Raw genomic sequence first — 17,515 nt, 5'->3', positions numbered from 1 at the left:
TTCTACTTCGAAATGGTTGCCGACGGTGCTGCGTTTTTATTACGACCACAGAGATCTCACCACGATGCTTCCATGCTGCTTGTACGATAATGGCGTTCACACCATGACTTTGCTCAGCTTACATGTATTGTTAGCTACGACCAGGCTACGCAATTTTGAGCACTGTCAAAATAAGCATTTGGAGAGAATGCAGCTTCCAGACCGAGGAGATCTCACCCTGACCAGACCCGCTCATGGAGATCCTCCCCTGTTTGGCCCACGATTGGCCAGCGATTGGTCACGCTCTCGACTACTTTTGCATCGTAGTAGAAGCGGCGTTGATATGTGAAGGGGGTATTACTTGGACATGGTGTTAATTGAAACAAATGCAATTATGTGGCCAAATAAAACCAAAAGCCTGTCCAAAGTTAATACCAGGGACATAATGAAATCTTTGGGTGTTCCAGAATGCAGTGATTTAGTTGCCTGCATTTTGTATTATTTGTTTACTTTTATTTCTCACTATGAATGCTTAAAGGCAGTGGACACTATTGGTAATTACTAAAAATATTTATTAGCATAAAACCTTTCTTGGTAACGAGTAATGGGGAGATGTTGATAGTTTAAAACATTGTGAGAAACGGCTCACTCTGAAGTAATGTAGTTTTCAAATTTGATTTCGAGACCTCAGATTTAGAATTTTAGGTCTCGAAATCAAGCATGTGAAAGCATACAATTACGTGTGACAAGGGTGTTTTTTTTTCTTTCATTAATATCTCGCAACTTCAATGACCGATGAAGCTCAAATTTTCACAGGTTTGTTATTTTATGCATGTTGAGATACACCAACTGAGAAGACTAATCTTTGACAATTACCAATAAGTATGTATATAATGTGTTCTTTATTCTTGTTTAAGGTCGATGATGAAGAATTGCAAGATGAACCACTCCAGCTCAGGTAGCTCATAATGGATTCTTCTGTCATGTTTGAATGGATTTGTTATTAGCCCTTAATGGGAACAAAAGTGTGGTAACAAGGTCAGGCCTGGAATTTCATCTTTGAGAGGGCAAGGCCATTTTCATTTTTAAAAGGGTACTTGCATTGGAAAATCTTAAAGACTATGGGAATTTTTGAAAGGGCACCAAGGCCAAGACAAGGGTAACAGAGGCAATGGCCTCCGTGGCCTCAGTGAAATTCCAGGCCTGCAAGGTCTTAGGTGGCTTTTTAAAACCCAATTCAGTTGTAATTTATTTCTATTCCAAAATACTCAACTTGTCAAAAATCAAAAATACATTTAATGTACATTTTAAGAGAATCAGTAACACCTTTGAGTTGCCTGTTTTGTAAATTTTCAATTCCTTTTTCGTGGTCCCCTTTTCGGGGTTCAAAATGCATTCTGCATAATTCAGGTAATTTTAATAGTACTGCGTACATGGTAGACTGTTCCAATGACTTTTTCCGCAAGGCACGGGTCTTACTGACCCAATGGCATGGTTTTAGTGGAAAATTTGCTTTCAGTGGATAACTTGCAGTGACGTAAGCTTTTATTTTCTGTGCTATGATTGGTCTTCTCCGAAGTGACGTAGTTTGTCAGCTAGACCAGCAGTTAACTTTACTTTGGATCGCCTGCTGCTGCCTGTGTACAATAGTTGTATGTAATCTTGTTTTATTCACTGAGTGTGTACACATGTGTGTAGACTAGGAATCTCTGTTCGTGTATATGAGATGCAAGATCATAGGTACATCTGGCAGGATTCTGCCACGCGCTTAGGGCTGGTATGTAGCCTTATTTTATTTATTTATTTATTTATTTATTTATTTCTTGTTTATCCTGGGAAATCCATTAGAAAAACTCACTGATCTCCCATGGATCCCAGCTAATAACAATCTACAGAAGTGCACTTAAGATAACAGATTAAACATTTACACAGAAAAACATTGCACATTTGCTTAAAAAAAAAACCACTAGATCTAGCACACATAAACTACAAAAAAAATCCTTTTTAAATAGGATGAAGAAAATTAAAGGGGAAAAAATGCACATCCATTAAAACACACAACCAAATTCAAAGAAACAGGGGATGAACCACAATGGAGTAATAACAAATGTCAGTAAAAATGGGATTACCTGAGCTGTTTGAGTTGATTTAAAAATTGATTGAGTTCAATTGGCTGCAGAGATTTCAGATTAAGCGGCAAGTTGTGCCAAGCCTGGGCACCCCTAAAATTAAACGTTCTTCTTCCACTATCCGTTCTAGGGAGCAGAAGGGTCACATTACCAACAGTGCTATTCCTAGTTTGGTGATGGTGTAATTCACTGACTGGAACAAAAACACTGCTAAGATAACTTGGAACAGTGCCTGTTAAACACTTAAAAACCATGGTATTTATATGAACGGCTCTTCTTTCTTCAAGAGTTTTCCAGCCTAGTTCATTACGTACAACTGAAGCTGATATTCTAGATGGGACCTTAAGAATAGTCCGTCCTGCTCTATTCAAAAGAACATCAAGCTGCTGTAACAGGGTTTTGGATGCATTTCTCCAAACAATATCACAATAATCAAACTGAGGGAGTATAAGACTTTTCACAATAAGGTTAAGGGTATGCATAGGCAAGACATTTTTAAGTCTATTTAAGATACCTATTTTTGGGAAACAGAGGATGCTACATGGTCAATATGTTCTGTCCATTTCAATTTACAATCAATATGAACACCAAGATATTTATAACTGGTGATTTGTTCCAGGCAATTATCATTCACAAAAATGTCAAGATTGAGATGTTCACATCTGGCAAGTTTTTTGGCTGGACCAATCAACACGCTTTTAGACTTGGTAGTATTCAATTTTAATCAATTGTCGTTGAGCCAGTTAAGATATTTTCTGCATATCATGGTTTAGATATAAATTAATCTGATGGATATCTTTACTTGAATAAAAAATAGAAGTGTCATCGGCATAAAGAACAACTTTAGTATGCTCAGTCACAGAGGTGATATCATTAATAAAAATAGAAAATAATAATGGGCCCAAGATAGTTCCTCCAAAATTGATAGCATAAGATTTGTTTGACAGGACATTCCCAATTTTTGTTACCTGTGTCCTTCCACAAAGGTAGGACCGAAACCAGTCGAGCTCCAGACCTCTTACTCCAGTGATGTGTAATTTGTTCATCAAGATTGTGTGATTGACGGTGTCAAAAGCTTACGAAGATCCAAAAATACTGCTCCAATAAATTTACTGTTGTCCATCTCTTGAAGTAAAAAGTCTTAGACATTAATAAGTGCTGTTTGTGTGGAATGAAGAGGTCTGAAGCCTGACTGCTCCCGTGCTAAACAGTCATTTGCTGTGAGAAAAAGAGAAAACTGGTCAGGAACAATAAGGACCCTCAAAGTGTGATTTCAGATGTTCAGACTAGTGCATGTGTTATTTCTTTGTTGGTTTTATCAGCCCCAAGTAAGTTATATTTTGATTGCCTTGGACCAGTAACTGCTTCATCCTGTATTGATACACCCACAATTAATCTCTCCACCATTTTGGGAATCTTCATAGACACACTCATAATAGGTACATGCAGTAGGACATACATTGTGCTCAGAGGTATTCTAAACATGTGTTAGTGCTTAGAGGCTCTCCAAGGAGTCAGTAGTGCTCAAATGTTTACATGTGACAAGGCGTTTTTTGTTTACTACATAAATGTGTTTTATAATTGCAGGATTATGGACTATGACACATACAGTGCACATGATGCCATTGGAAAGGTAAATTACTCTCTGACCTCAAAAGCTACTCCTATGTGAATAGCCCTTGATAATCTCATTACTATTTAGATTTGTTCTGTGTTTTGGTACAAGCAATGGCTAGTACATGTATGTTAAGAACCTTTTTAAGTAGGAAATGAAAATGATAGTTGTGATAAATAATGAACAAGGAGATCTACATGTGCGTACATATTTTTTTACAAAATCCAGCAGATTGTGGTCTTTCAAACTAATGACGAATCATCATTAGGCTCGGGCTGATCCAAGAATTTTCGAACCTGAAGAAAGAACTTGTTCCTACTCTGAACCGGTAGCAGCAGATTTGAAGAAAAGTATACAAACAAGGAGTATGAGATCCCATTTAGTTCATCATTCATTCATGGCTGTTGAAATTGCACTGTGCTCATTTCATCAAAATGTTAGCCATGTTTATTATCAGAGAACCTTGCTTAATACACAACTAGTTTTGTGGTGTAGACTTAGGACCTTAGTCAGGGTGTTAGTACTTCATGTACTTAAACGACTTTTAGACTTACATGTATTACTTTATGGTGGGTTAGTTTTTGCCCACGTACATTGTACATGTGTTAACACGCCTCCCAAATAGATTGAGCAGGACTGTGTGTATTAAATCTGTTGTAGAAACTTGGGATGTTGATATAAATTACTATGAACACACTAAAGCAGACTGTAGGCTGTGGTTTCAAGTTAAAGAATTGGAACAACTAATCAACTTACGTGTACTTATTTTCATTTTTTTTTTAATGAAAACCGAGAGGATTGAACTAAAATACTCTTCTGGAGATTTTGTACCTTTCATGTTTTTGATTCATGTCTAGAACAACTGAATAAAATCAGAAACCCATCCAGAAGTTACAGCACGTACAATCTCTTTACATCTTTCTTTGTGTGTTTTAGGTGTACATTGATCTCAACCCATTACTTTGGAAAGATGGTGTTTCTGAGATATCTGGATGGCTACCGATCTATGACACAATGCATGGTCTCCGTGGAGAGATTAGTGTGATTGTTAAGGTAGACTTACTTGAGAATGTCAGCAAATTCAAAGAGTCGTCATGTGGTGTTCAGTTTTTTAGCTGTGAGTATCTCAAGTACAAGTAGACTCTTTTTAGTGCTTGTGTGGGTGCAGAGCAAACATGACACCCCTAACTAAAGAGAGGCCATATTACCTAAATTGTAAAATAGTTATCTAATGGAATCAAAGCTTGTAATTAGGAATAGATAAAAATAAATTCCTAAACCTGTTTGTCTTTAGCCTTTTGACAGTTCTGATGAGTTTTCTAATTTGAGGAAAACCCTGTTCCCTGTGATAGTTGTGTGTGCAGGTGCCTGATTGTGCCTGGTACACTGCTAGAAGTCCACGGATTACCTAATAGGACTGTTGGCATCAATCCCATATCATTGTCTAAGTTTTGAATTGGCTGTGTTTTGGTAGTGCTCCCCTTGATCTTTTGCCTAAATCCTTCTTTATTATACATTTAGATAGTTCCCAATAGATGGCACTTTTTTAGTGAAAGTACATGTTGCCTTTCAGGTGTGTCAAGTGCTCCAACTATGAAACTGAAGCTGGGTTGTTCACTAAGGTGGTTCAATAAATTTAAAAATCTGCACGTATGTGTTGATGGATGCTTTTTAAGGACCAATTGTGCATAAATTGGAAACGGTTTGGTATACATGCAGACTAGTAAGAGTTGGTTACAATGTATGTCAAACACACTACATTTTTTTTCTGTTTTCATTATAGCAAGTGGCATCCCTACATGTTACACTGTGAGTGCAATCCATGGTTTTGTGGAGGAGCTAGTCGTAAATGATGATCCTGAGTATCAGGTAAACTACATGTAAAGTGTAGGATTCTTTTTGATAACCCATGAAGAGAAGTTTTTTTTTCTGATCGATCCTGAATTGCAACATTGGGGTTTCAATTAACATAAATACATAACATACGAGTATGGTAGTAGTGATGAGAATAGAATGATATGTGTATGAGGTCATTTTATAACCCTTTTAAGTGAGAACATTAAAATCACCAGCAAACGAAATACCTTTAATAATAATGGGTTTGAGTACTTTTTGTAGTGCACGAAACACAATGTAAGGTAATGATAGTAGAAAGCTTCCCTTAATAATAATATATTAATAGTGAAGTCTTACATGTATATAGCGCACGTACATATTTACCAAACAAGGTACCCAAGGCGCTGAGTATATACAAACTTTCATCAAGATAGGTTATTGCAAAGATGAATTATGAGACCCAATTATGTAGCACCTTATAAGGGTTTACAAGGTGCTACCCTCATTTTGGTAAAATTTTACTTGCGGAGGTGCTGTAGTTTTTGAGAAATGAGTAAAACAATGTCGCAAAAATAATTGTTGTCTTGGAAGACAACATTTTTGTTTAATGTACAACGTATATTTGTATTAATCAGTAGAGGTAATTAAACTCCAGCAACCCTTTAACAGCGGGCGAATCCTGGCTTATGGCTTGAGTGAACACTAGCGATATCATTTACTATCATTCGTCCAATCTCAGTAATGACAGTAGTTGCCTCTAGATTATTAATCCCAAACGTCAGACAAATGGACAATGGAAAGATAAGATGTCTCTTCCAAAATGACTCTCAAACAGCAGGGATTATTCTACAGTGGATCAGAGTTCATCAATCCATACTGTACATCTTCAAAATGTTTACTGATAAATTCATTGTTGAGTGATTGATATACAATAAGTGTTGTTGCTGTACAATTTACTATAATGTTTGACCATACCTGTATGTAACTGTCAAATATATGTTATTTACTTTGTGGTCATAGTGGATTGATATGATCCGAACCCCAAGAGCCTCCAATGAGGCAAGACAGCAACTATTCTCCAAACTTTCTGGGGAGCTGCAGAGAAAGATTGGGCTGAAGGTTCTAGAGAGAGAAGGAAATGCCGTCCTAGGGTAAGGACTTTCAAGGTTTTGTACAACATGGTCAAAAAAGAGCTCAATTGTTTGCATTTGCTTGGTTTTTAAAAAAACCCTCAAGTGTGGAAAAGTTCATTTGGGGCATTATAATGCTAGAAAATAAGTGCATAACTGGCAATTTTAAAGGAAAAACTGACTCATGCCCCACAGTCTACCAGACGGTCTAAGATTATAACCTTTCGGGGGGGGGGGGGGGGGCACAATAACAAAAGAGCCCGTCTATACCATGGGCTGCGCCCATCTTATACCATGGGCTGAATGAGGAATCAGCTCATTCAGCCCATGGTATAAACGAGCACTTTTGTTGTTGACTAACTTAGGCTTGGTGGTCGGGGAACCATATCAACGAAAAATAGCATGCTGCCATACCAGTCGATGATGTCATCGTCAGCCAATCACCCGTGCAGGAAAACCATTATGTCTAATAGAGCTGGGCGAATAGTGAAATTTTGATATTCGGATACCGCTGGCCAACTATCCGAAATTAATAATATTATAATTTTTTTTGCCGCTAGAGGGCGCTGTTAGTTTGTGAATGAGATCGTATGGGCGGATTGATATTAGTGTTAGACAGTGTCACTCGGTTCATTCATAAAAATGACCGGATCTAATTTTAAGATGGCGATTTGCTTTTGCGTTTGATTGTGATTGTCTCTACGTGAAGGGAAACTTTCGTAATCTTTGAACAAATTAGGTCAGAAATGTCATTGTTTTAACTCTTCACGGAGGTGAGCATAGTTAAATACTTAATTTATGCTGTTTTATGCTGTCTTAATAGAAGTTTCATAAGGATTCAGACAAACATTCCTATCAGTTGTCGCTCGACGTCCGCGGATATTCGGATATTAAAAGAATTTATCCGGTTACTTTGTTGTAATTGCAGAACTATCCGGTTTATAAATAGGTATTCGCACCCTATGCGGATATCCGGTTAAGAAAAAAAAAGGCATTCGCGGTTACGGATAGGAAAACCTATTCGCCATTAACCGGATATTCGAATAATTCGCGCAGGCCTATCTAATAGTTGATTTTTTCGTAATGTGAGATTTGGATTAACGGTGGAAATCGCTGTATTCTGACTGGCCTAGGTACGATCCGATCTCGCCAAGGTAGAATATGAAATAATCTATCCATACATACTAATTGGAGACTGTTGCTGACATTCATAACGGGAACATTTTCCGTGTTTTTGTGACTTGTTTTCTCCTCGTTTCAATTTACTGGAACAGTATTTTGGTTGAGACTTTTCAGAAAAGGCTGAAAATGACCGAATTCCAGAAGCCCTTTTGACTAATTAGTATTCAAACCAAGGTCACGCATGAAAAAAAAGCTGCATATCCCTGCAGATAAATAACAAATGAGATTAGTGTACTGGGGGTAGACTGAAAACATTGTAGGCCAACCCAATCACTCCTGGAGATAGCTGCGACCTTAACAATTGCGTTCATCCATAAAAGCCCCTTCAATCTTTATGAATTTGCCATTCAGCATGTAGAATTGACAACGCCTATTTGAAGGTTTTGGATTAATATGAACCATTTTTATACCCCATCTCTTTATTTTGTTCATAAAATAACTTAAGCATTGATTTGTTGAAGAACTGTTATTATGTTTTGCAGGTACTGGCAGTGTTTTGATCTGGAGGGAGAGTCTGGTATAGTTGTGCGAGGTATTGGTACTGCAGCAATGATTCAAAGAGCTAATCCATTGGTATCACCTCTCTCTACTAGTCCACCACAAGATCAACTCATTCCTAAAGAGTAAGGCAGTGGGTTAAATACTTGGCTGGTAACAGATATGTTACATTTTTCTGTAGTTTCAAACTCATGTGTTAAGGCGCCTTGTCAAAACCTCCAAGCCGTTCCATTCCGCGTGCATTCTGCGGGAGTCCGCGTATTTTTGTAACAAAAGAACCCGTAGCAACCGAGCAGGTCCATGGCCACGACAGCTCATTTACATGTCAATAAACATGAGTATTCCAGCGGCTCCGCCGAGCGACCGGTCGGCCATTGTGAGGTCCAGCTTATTAGCTGACTGGCGGAACCGCGGAGGAACGCAGGTGGTTAACAATGGTTTTACCTTTGCTTATTAAAAAGTAAAGTGAGGGTGGATGTGTAACTAAAAGCCATTTCCTCCAATCTTGGTTGGCCCTACATGCCAAAAACATGTGAATTCTAGAAACGGTTTTCTTTATTCCCGGCTTCGATTGACAAAAGTTTCAGGCTACGTGCAAGCTCCGTTCCAAGTGGGCCTCAGAGTAGCAGTGACAGGGGACAATTTAACAGTCATATTATCGTTTGCAGCGATCATGACTACAGCATAAAACTACATACATACATGTATAGTTATCATTCGGGAAAATGGAACGGGAATGTGTTTATTTACAGGACATGGTTACGGGACGGGACAAGACAGGAATGAGTTTATTTACGTGAAACGACTGGATATGAACATACAGACACTGCGGAACCAGGATGCGAACAATTGGGGAATTTGTTTTTTAATAAGGGAAGATTCATGGGAACGGGTAGAGTTGGCAATGATATATTTGTAATAGGGGAAGACGGAACGTGTATGATGCAATTAGTACCATAACTGAAAATTGCCTACCAATCATAATTTTAGCAAATATAGTTTGTTCAATGTATGAGGGGGAGAAAGCCACAGTCTCAGTGACACGTGTTTCTATTGGCTGTTGAATTTCCATATAGCGCTTAACAAATCTTTTTATTGGTCGATTTTGCCCTACTGCCATGCACAGAGCGGTGTGTAAAAGTATTCAACGTCAGGGAAGAAAACGTTAGGCGGTGATTTTTTATTAATTTAGCATTGTTTTTCTTGCGAGAAAATTGATTAAATGTTGATGGTTTCAAATAAAAAAAGTCTATATTTTTGTATTAAGCATAAATGTTGCTAAATATGCATCGCAAATTGGATCGCAACATTTGCAATGCACCTTTTAGAATGCGATACTGGCGAAATCGTTCCCTGATTAATGAAGTGTGCGATTATCTTATGGCACACCCAACATTTATAGTGTAATTGTCTTGTCAGTGTGGCCTGTCCGTTTCCAGAACGATGGTATTCATGAGTTGAAAATGTATTATTCTGGGAGAGCACGGCTGGTCCAGGGCCGTTGATATTCATGACCTGAAAATACAACTTGTTTATTCATGAGACTTATTGTTATACCAACAACAGTGCCAGGCATGGATAGCTCATTTACTTCGCCCCACTTCAACGCACATGACCGTTCTTCCGCGGACTGTCAGAGGTCCTTAGCAACGGCGGTATTTGCTGTCCAGTCCACGGACTGTCAGCGGAGGAACCACGGGAGGTTTTGACAAGGCGCCTAAACAAATGCAGATGACAATTTTATAAATGCAACCATGGGCATCATCAACTCAGGGCATCGTGGATGTTTTTGTTTGTGTGGAAGTGTTTGCCAATCCTTATAGTAACAATAACTGTAATTTCATCCAAATTTTCCCTGATTTGAGCTTCGCCAGTGCAAGCTCACTTGAAGGAGGGAACCCAGTGGAGGATAAAGCATACCTTATACTGGGTTGCAGTGCCTTTAGGGGTTGAGGGCAAAAAGGTTTGAATTGAGAAATGTGTAGTTTGTCTGAACTCAGTTGTTGTTTTGTATGAACTGTGATTAACAAAGCCAAGTAAACAAACTGATTATTGAAAAGCAACAATTCTCAATCTTAATTGTATCCAGGTTTCCTTTGCTGGAGGACACACCAGATTTGGCTACACACAGCTCCCCGGCATTTAACCAACAGATGTCTCAACCAGCGCCAAGATCTCCATCAAAGGTTGCTCCATGTAGACACTCATCTGATTCAGATCTATCTACTGTCCCTCTTGGTAAGCTGTTACAATGAGTTAAACAATGGGTGTTGAGGTCCCTAACTTAAGGTTGCTCCTTGTAGACACTCATCTGATTCAGATCTATCTACTGTCCCTCTTGGTAAGCTGTTACAATGAGTTAAACAATGGGTGTTGAGGTCCCTAACTTAAGGTTGCTCCTTGTAGACACTCATCTGATTCAGATCTATCTATTGCCCCTCTTGGTAAGCTGTTACAATGAGTTAAACAATGGGTGTTGAGGTCCCTAACTTAAGGTTGCTCCTTGTAGACACTCATCTGATTCAGATCTATCTACTGTCCCTCTTGGTAAGCTGTTACAATGAGTTAAACAATGGGTGTTGAGGTCCCTAACTTAAGGTTGCTCCTTGTAGACACTCATCTGATTCAGATCTATCTACTGTCCCTCTTGGTAAGCTGTTACAATGAGTTAAACAATGGGTGTTGAGGTCCCTAACTTAAGGTTGCTCCTTGTAGACACTCATCTGATTCAGATCTATCTACTGTCCCTCTTGGTAAGCTGTTACAATGAGTTAAACAATGGGTGTTGAGGTCCCTAACTTAAGGTTGCTCCTTGTAGACACTCATCTGATTCAGATCTATCTACTGTCCCTCTTGGTAAGCTGTTACAATGAGTTAAACAATGGGTGTTGAGGTCCCTAACTTAAGGTTGCTCCTTGTAGACACTCATCTGATTCAGATCTATCTACTGTCCCTCTTGGTAAGCTGTTACAATGAGTTAAACAATGGGTGTTGAGGTCCCTAACTTAAGGTTGCTCCTTGTAGACACTCATCTGATTCAGATCTATCTACTGTCCCTCTTGGTAAGCTGTTACAATGAGTTAAACAATGGGTGTTGAGGTCCCTAACTTAAGGTTGCTCCTTGTAGACACTCATCTGATTCAGATCTATCTATTGCCCCTCTTGGTAAGCTGTTACAATGAGTTAAACAATGGGTGTTGAGGTCCCTAACTTAAGGTTGCTCCTTGTAGACACTCATCTGATTCAGATCTATCTATTGCCCCTCTTGGTAAGCTGTTACAATGAGTTAAACAATGGGTGTTGAGGTCCCTAACTTAAGGTTGCTCCTTGTAGACACTCATCTGATTCAGATCTATCTATTGCCCCTCTTGGTAAGCTGTTACAATGAGTTAAACAATGGGTGTTGAGGTCCCTAACTTAAGGTTGCTCCTTGTAGACACTCATCTGATTCAGATCTATCTACTGTCCCTCTTGGTAAGCTGTTACAATGAGTTAAACAATGGGTGTTGAGGTCCCTAACTTAAGGTTGCTCCTTGTAGACACTCATCTGATTCAGATCTATCTACTGTCCATCTTGGTAAGCTGTTACAATGAGTTAAACAATGGGTGTTGAGGTCCCTAACTTAAGGTTGCTCCTTGTAGACACTCATCTGATTCAGATCTATCTACTGTCCCTCTTGGTAAGAAGCTTTGTCCTATTTGAAAACTACATGCAATCTACCGTATATAATTCTCTACAATGATCAGGCACTATTTATTAGAAGACAATCTACTTTCATTTTGAGAATCATTTGACATGTTTGATACGATCAAGCTAAATGAGTCGCTTCAGGTCCTAGGTCATTGTTTTTGTTATACATTTGATAAAAGCATTTATAATATATTCTTTAATTCTGTTAAAACCCCAAATTGATACCACCTGTGGTTGAAAAGTCACTATACATGTAGTGAATATTTGGGATTGATGATTTATTTGTGCAGTTGGTAGTCAGGAGAAAATGGGCAGCAGTGGGAGTGGAGGTGGTCTTCCTCAGCGGTTATCAATGCTACCCAAAACAGCTCTGCCTCCTATAACTATTGATATCTTGGTGAGTTTGTAAACTGACTTCCCTTTGTGTTACTCATCATTAACTGGATCGTTCAATGGTCTACTTGGCAAGTATGAGAATCTTCCGGTTTAAACTTTGTTTCCCTTTCAAATTTGTGGTCTTCATGCTTCATGTTCCAGAATAAATTGCTGCCCAGCAGCGGCCGGCCAAATATGCATTGATTTGTTTCTTTCATGCAGCCCGTTCATCTATGTGTAGGCTAGACTTCTTTCAGTCTGCTTCATTCATGTGGTACGGTCAATGTCGTACATGAATGTTTCCTGTTGCAGCAAAGGAACATGTGTAGAGACAAGTCTATTGACAACAATGTATGGTGTTTTTGATGCGCACACATTTTTAGCCTTTTTTTATCAGTCGTCAGTGCGCACCTCCTTTGAGATACTTTTCAGAGTCCAAAATTTGCTCTGTTCATTGTCATAATCATTAATTTTTTTTGGGGGGGAAGTAAGTTTCAAACATCATGTTATTTTGAGACTTTTAAGACAAAATCTGTCTAGCACTATAATGATGTCATCTTTAATGAAAGTATTTTCCTCCCAATAACATGATCCCCAAAACTCCAGAAGGGTTCGCTGTGCTACATCGTTGCATGGGTAAACTTGCCCCAATTCCGGACAATCAAAAGTTACGGACTTTGCCCCAAATCCGGACATGCAAGTTTTAGCGTTAAATTTGTCCTGTTTCCTAGTCATCGTAAATTCTCATTCCTGACTTGGGCATAAGCATCACTGAGCATTTTCTTTCAACATTATTTTTGAACTGGCTCTCAAAAGAGCTGCTTCACAGCAGGCTGCATTATCTTTGAAAGGGCATGAATAATGTGGCTTCAAAGTATTGTTGGGGGAATTTAGAGTATTAGTGTGTGTGTGTTTGAATTTACTTAGTTAATAAATTAATCAAAACAGCAGTTTCTTGCCACAAAAGAAGACAGTGTAGTTTTTATGTTTATTTATTTTCGCTGTTATAAAAAAAAAATGGGTTATCCTTTTTCTGCTTTTTTTACAGGAATATCCATTCTTCACAATCAAGAAATTTCCTCCTGGTTTCCTTGTACACCTGGGTGGAGTTGTTACTGCACGCTCAGTCAAACTGCTGGACAGGATTCATAACCCAGGTAATCATTTACATGTATAGAGTTTAGGAAGAGTACATTCTTTCACACTGAAGTAAAAAAAAAAAAAAAAATAGTTTCTTAGTGTGCTGATGGAAGTTGGATCATAATTTGAAGCAATGGTATTTTGTTTTTGTCAAATTTAGATGAGCCAGAAACCAGAGATGCTTGGTGGACTGAAATACGAACTGAAATTAGGTCTCATGCTACTACTATGGGATGTCATGCTGTAATTGGATACAAAGAAACAACCAGCATATGGTAAGATTAGTTTCTATTAAATCCAATCAAATCACATGTGTCGTGTGATATTGAGAATTAACCAATATGTGTTTGTGTGTGGTTTTGTTGCAGTGATGAGATCTGTCTGTTGTCTGCCACAGGAACAGCAGCCATCATCAATCTGGCAGCATTCCAGTATCCAGTTGTACCGCTCTCATCGCAGAACATTCTGACAATGTCTTTAGATCGACAGGACTTCCAACAGAATCTTCCACAAAACGGCCAGGAAAAGTCACCTCCAATTACTGAAATGTAGATCTATGTGGTTTTTTAGGCAAAATCGCCTTGAAAAATAGGCGCATCCCATTATCATTTCACTGGCATCTTGCTGTCTACAACAAAATCTGAGACAGCAATCAGTTATCCTTGCCACCATTTTATGTTCCAACTTCATACATCAAAGAGTTCTTATTATTTCCTGCTGTTACACTGCGAGTACACAGCATTTTTTAGCATGTCTTTCACCACCACTGAATCTCACCAGTCTGCTACACTTCCTTCATAATTACCCCAGACACAAAACTATTTAGCATCCCATGCAATTTCAACTTTAATGAATCTCTAAAATATTACTAAAAGCAAGTTCAAGAAATAACAGTTTTCTTTTACTTATATGCTTTTGAATGGTTGTGTTCAATTAGCTTCCCCATGTGCTCAAATAGATAAGCCCCTAACATGACCTAATCAAATGCAAAATTCACACCAATACATCTTGGGACAGCCATAACAACTTTCATGTGTATATTATGTCTGAGGATTCCTGAACAAAATCGTACAAAAATTGTTTAAAGGGAAAACTGGCATTTAAAATAATTGTACAAGCCCACGTTGATACTAAAGTACCCGCCTTTCGAATAAGTTGTTTTTAATGCTCCCAAAGTCGCTGTTTTAAGGATGAAAATATGTGTCAAACTTCCTGAAAGTGTCCCACTAAACTGCCATTCAAAATAATTGTACAAGCCCATGTTGATACAAAAGTACCCGCCTTTCGAATAAGTTGTTTTGAATGCTCGCAAAGTCGCTGTTTTAAGGATGAAAATATGTGTCAAACTTCCTGAAAGTGTCCCACTAAATTCCAAACAAAAGGACGGCCATTGAAAATGCGTTTGGTTATGGCATCATGCACCTCGGTCAGACCCATGTGACCCGCCCCAAAAGCAGGTTTCCTGGGGTTGACCCAGGTGAGCTCGGCGAATGCTACATGTATTGGAACTTACCGAGGGAGACCTGGGTCAAACCTGTGAAGGTAATCGAAGGCACCCAATATAAAGTTTAATAACAGGGAATAAAAGAGCATTAAAGGCCATTTCAAACCTAGGGTCATGGTAGTGTAATAAAGGACCTTACCTTGGGCTTGGTCATTTATTACCAGTCATGATCCTTCCAGTTTTAAGCAGATGTTTGAGACCTTGTCCCCAATCTTTTATTCCCTCGTTTAATGTTTAGCTTTGTGTATGTAAATAAATTGATAGCTAATGTAGCAGGAACTGTTGCCTATTTTTCAGTATAATGAGTGACAATCCGACCACTGTCACTGTTGAATCATCTTGCCCCACATGTTCCATCTGCCACATTCCATACAATGAAGCATCTCTTCCATTTCCTGTCACTCTCAGCAAGTGTTCCATATGCAAGTAAGTCATAATACACCACAATACCATGCATGTATCTTTATCTTATTTTTTATCCAATAATAAATGGGTACATTTTTCATAATTTTGCATACAAATGAGAAATGAGTACATCTGGACATGGACCATTGTGCTCCAGAAGCATATTGTTGGTTGACAACCTACATTATGTCAATAGACTGGTTACAATGTATAGGTCAACCTACATTATGTCAATAGACTGGTTACAATGTATAGGTCAACCTACATTATGTCAATAGACTGGTTCCAATGTATAGGTCAACCTACATTATGTCAATAGACTGGTTACAATGTATAGGTCAACCCCATTTGGTGACCTTTGAAGGTCCACAAGCAGCTTATTGAATCCACTGCACTGATTTGTTCAGAGAAAAATAATGAATACATTTTTACTGTCGATGAAGCATGAACATTAGATTTGGTTTCCTAAATTCAAAATGCCCAAATTCATAATTTTAAATAAAATGCCCCAAGCCATGTTGCAAGCTGACAATTGAAATATTTGATATCAGGAGATCCAAGGTACCAGACGTGTTATTCACTACAATTGAACCTCCCTATGAGTTGCATGTAACTGGCAGAGGATGCTGTCTGCAAGCTAGTATATGCCGCAGTAAGAAGAAAGCACAGGGAGAAACTAATGCAGCCATGATAAGTGATGTGAGTATCAAAGCTTGTGTGAATTGTCTTGGTACATGTACATGTATTTATGGTTTTCTAACCTCCCTTTTGCCTTGAATGATGTATTTTTTCATATGGCAAGCAAGAAAGTGCTTACATGTATCAATGTAACCTGAGAGTCTGTTTACTCTAAATTGTAACACTGGGCTCCTACCACATCATGTACATGTACATGTATCAATGTAACCTGAGAGTCTGTTTACTCTAAATTGTAACACTGGGCTCCTACCACATCATGTACATGTGTCTGTTCTTTGCACTAGGCATTGTTTAAAGGGCTGACACTCAATGTGATTTTGTACATTGACTTGACGGAAATAAAAAAATAAAAAAACTATAATGTGTCAACTAAAGCTTGATTGGAGAATGTTTATGTAAGTGCATCTGGCTAACAATCTGCAATCGCCAGGAAGCACACGGCAGATATCATCATTTCACTGGTATCATTAGCATGATTAGTGGTGATTGAGAACACTAGAATAGTTCCATAGTAACCAAGTACAATGTAAATGTATATAGTTGTACTCTCCTCGCATGGAGTGTTGGTCAATTCATTGTGTGTAGAATTGCGAAAGCTCTGAAGCATGAGTTGAGAAGTAAACAATCTGCGCTAAAAAAATTGTCTCAAGGAGCATGAAACTGCCAGGGTTTGGAGTTATCCTAAATATTAAGTTTATCATACATGTATTAGCAGTAAGATTTTAGTTATGAATAAAGAGTTTTCTTCCCTCAGTGCTTTTATTGACAGGATCCAGTTAATCAACATTTTGCTTTACTCATTCATGTGGCATTCAAGTAATTAGTTTGTTTTCGCAACAGCTACATGTACACAACACTACATGAAAATGCTGGTACATGTAAGTTATTGCGTCACATGCAAGCTTATGTATCTGCTGCATTCACATATTCTTCTCTATGTCTGTCTCTGGCATTTGTGAGATGGAATGAAAAATCAATCATTTGATTGTTGTAAACTATTATGAGAGAAACTTTTAAATCTGCCAAGACTTCAGTCTTTTAAGAACAACAACAGGTAAAACCCAAGTTCTTGCATAAATCACTCAGTAAATACTAGCTCTATTGGCTTTTGCTTATCAGTGGAGCCAGTTTGTGTGAAATGGGCGGAATTACAGTGGAATTATGTCAAACTTATGAACAGGATTTACACACACACGTCTTTTGGTCTGTATGAGTTAACAAGTTTGAAAGCAAGTGCGTCTTAATAAGGGTGGGTATTAAAGGACATTAAGAATCAATGTGCTCTATTAGAAAACAAGGTTATTTAAAGACACTGGACACCTTCGGTAATTG

At 38.3% G+C, this 17,515-nt stretch overlaps 1 protein-coding gene across 2 annotated transcripts in view; it reads left to right on the top strand.

Annotated features, from left to right (window-relative positions):
• Window positions 1–17,515, top strand: part of LOC117304361 (C2 domain-containing protein 5-like) — a 54,154-nt gene that overhangs the window by 11,943 nt on the left and 24,696 nt on the right. For both annotated transcript variants that reach the window (XM_033788765.1, XM_033788764.1), the window contains exons 4-16: window positions 897–937; window positions 3,696–3,741; window positions 4,660–4,840; window positions 5,507–5,592; window positions 6,580–6,710; window positions 8,354–8,494; window positions 10,459–10,607; window positions 12,351–12,457; window positions 13,484–13,592; window positions 13,736–13,850; window positions 13,944–14,123; window positions 15,377–15,505; window positions 16,036–16,183. In XM_033788765.1, the coding sequence (XP_033644656.1) occupies window positions 897–937; window positions 3,696–3,741; window positions 4,660–4,840; window positions 5,507–5,592; window positions 6,580–6,710; window positions 8,354–8,494; window positions 10,459–10,607; window positions 12,351–12,457; window positions 13,484–13,592; window positions 13,736–13,850; window positions 13,944–14,123; window positions 15,377–15,505; window positions 16,036–16,183 (1,563 nt within the window). The remainder of the gene's footprint in view (window positions 1–896; window positions 938–3,695; window positions 3,742–4,659; window positions 4,841–5,506; window positions 5,593–6,579; window positions 6,711–8,353; window positions 8,495–10,458; window positions 10,608–12,350; window positions 12,458–13,483; window positions 13,593–13,735; window positions 13,851–13,943; window positions 14,124–15,376; window positions 15,506–16,035; window positions 16,184–17,515) is intronic.

Source organism: Asterias rubens, chromosome 21 (genome assembly GCF_902459465.1).
Source record: "Asterias rubens chromosome 21, eAstRub1.3, whole genome shotgun sequence".
Taxonomy (NCBI): Eukaryota; Metazoa; Echinodermata; class Asteroidea; order Forcipulatida; family Asteriidae; genus Asterias; species Asterias rubens.
This window is presented reverse-complemented; position numbering and strand designations above follow the sequence as displayed.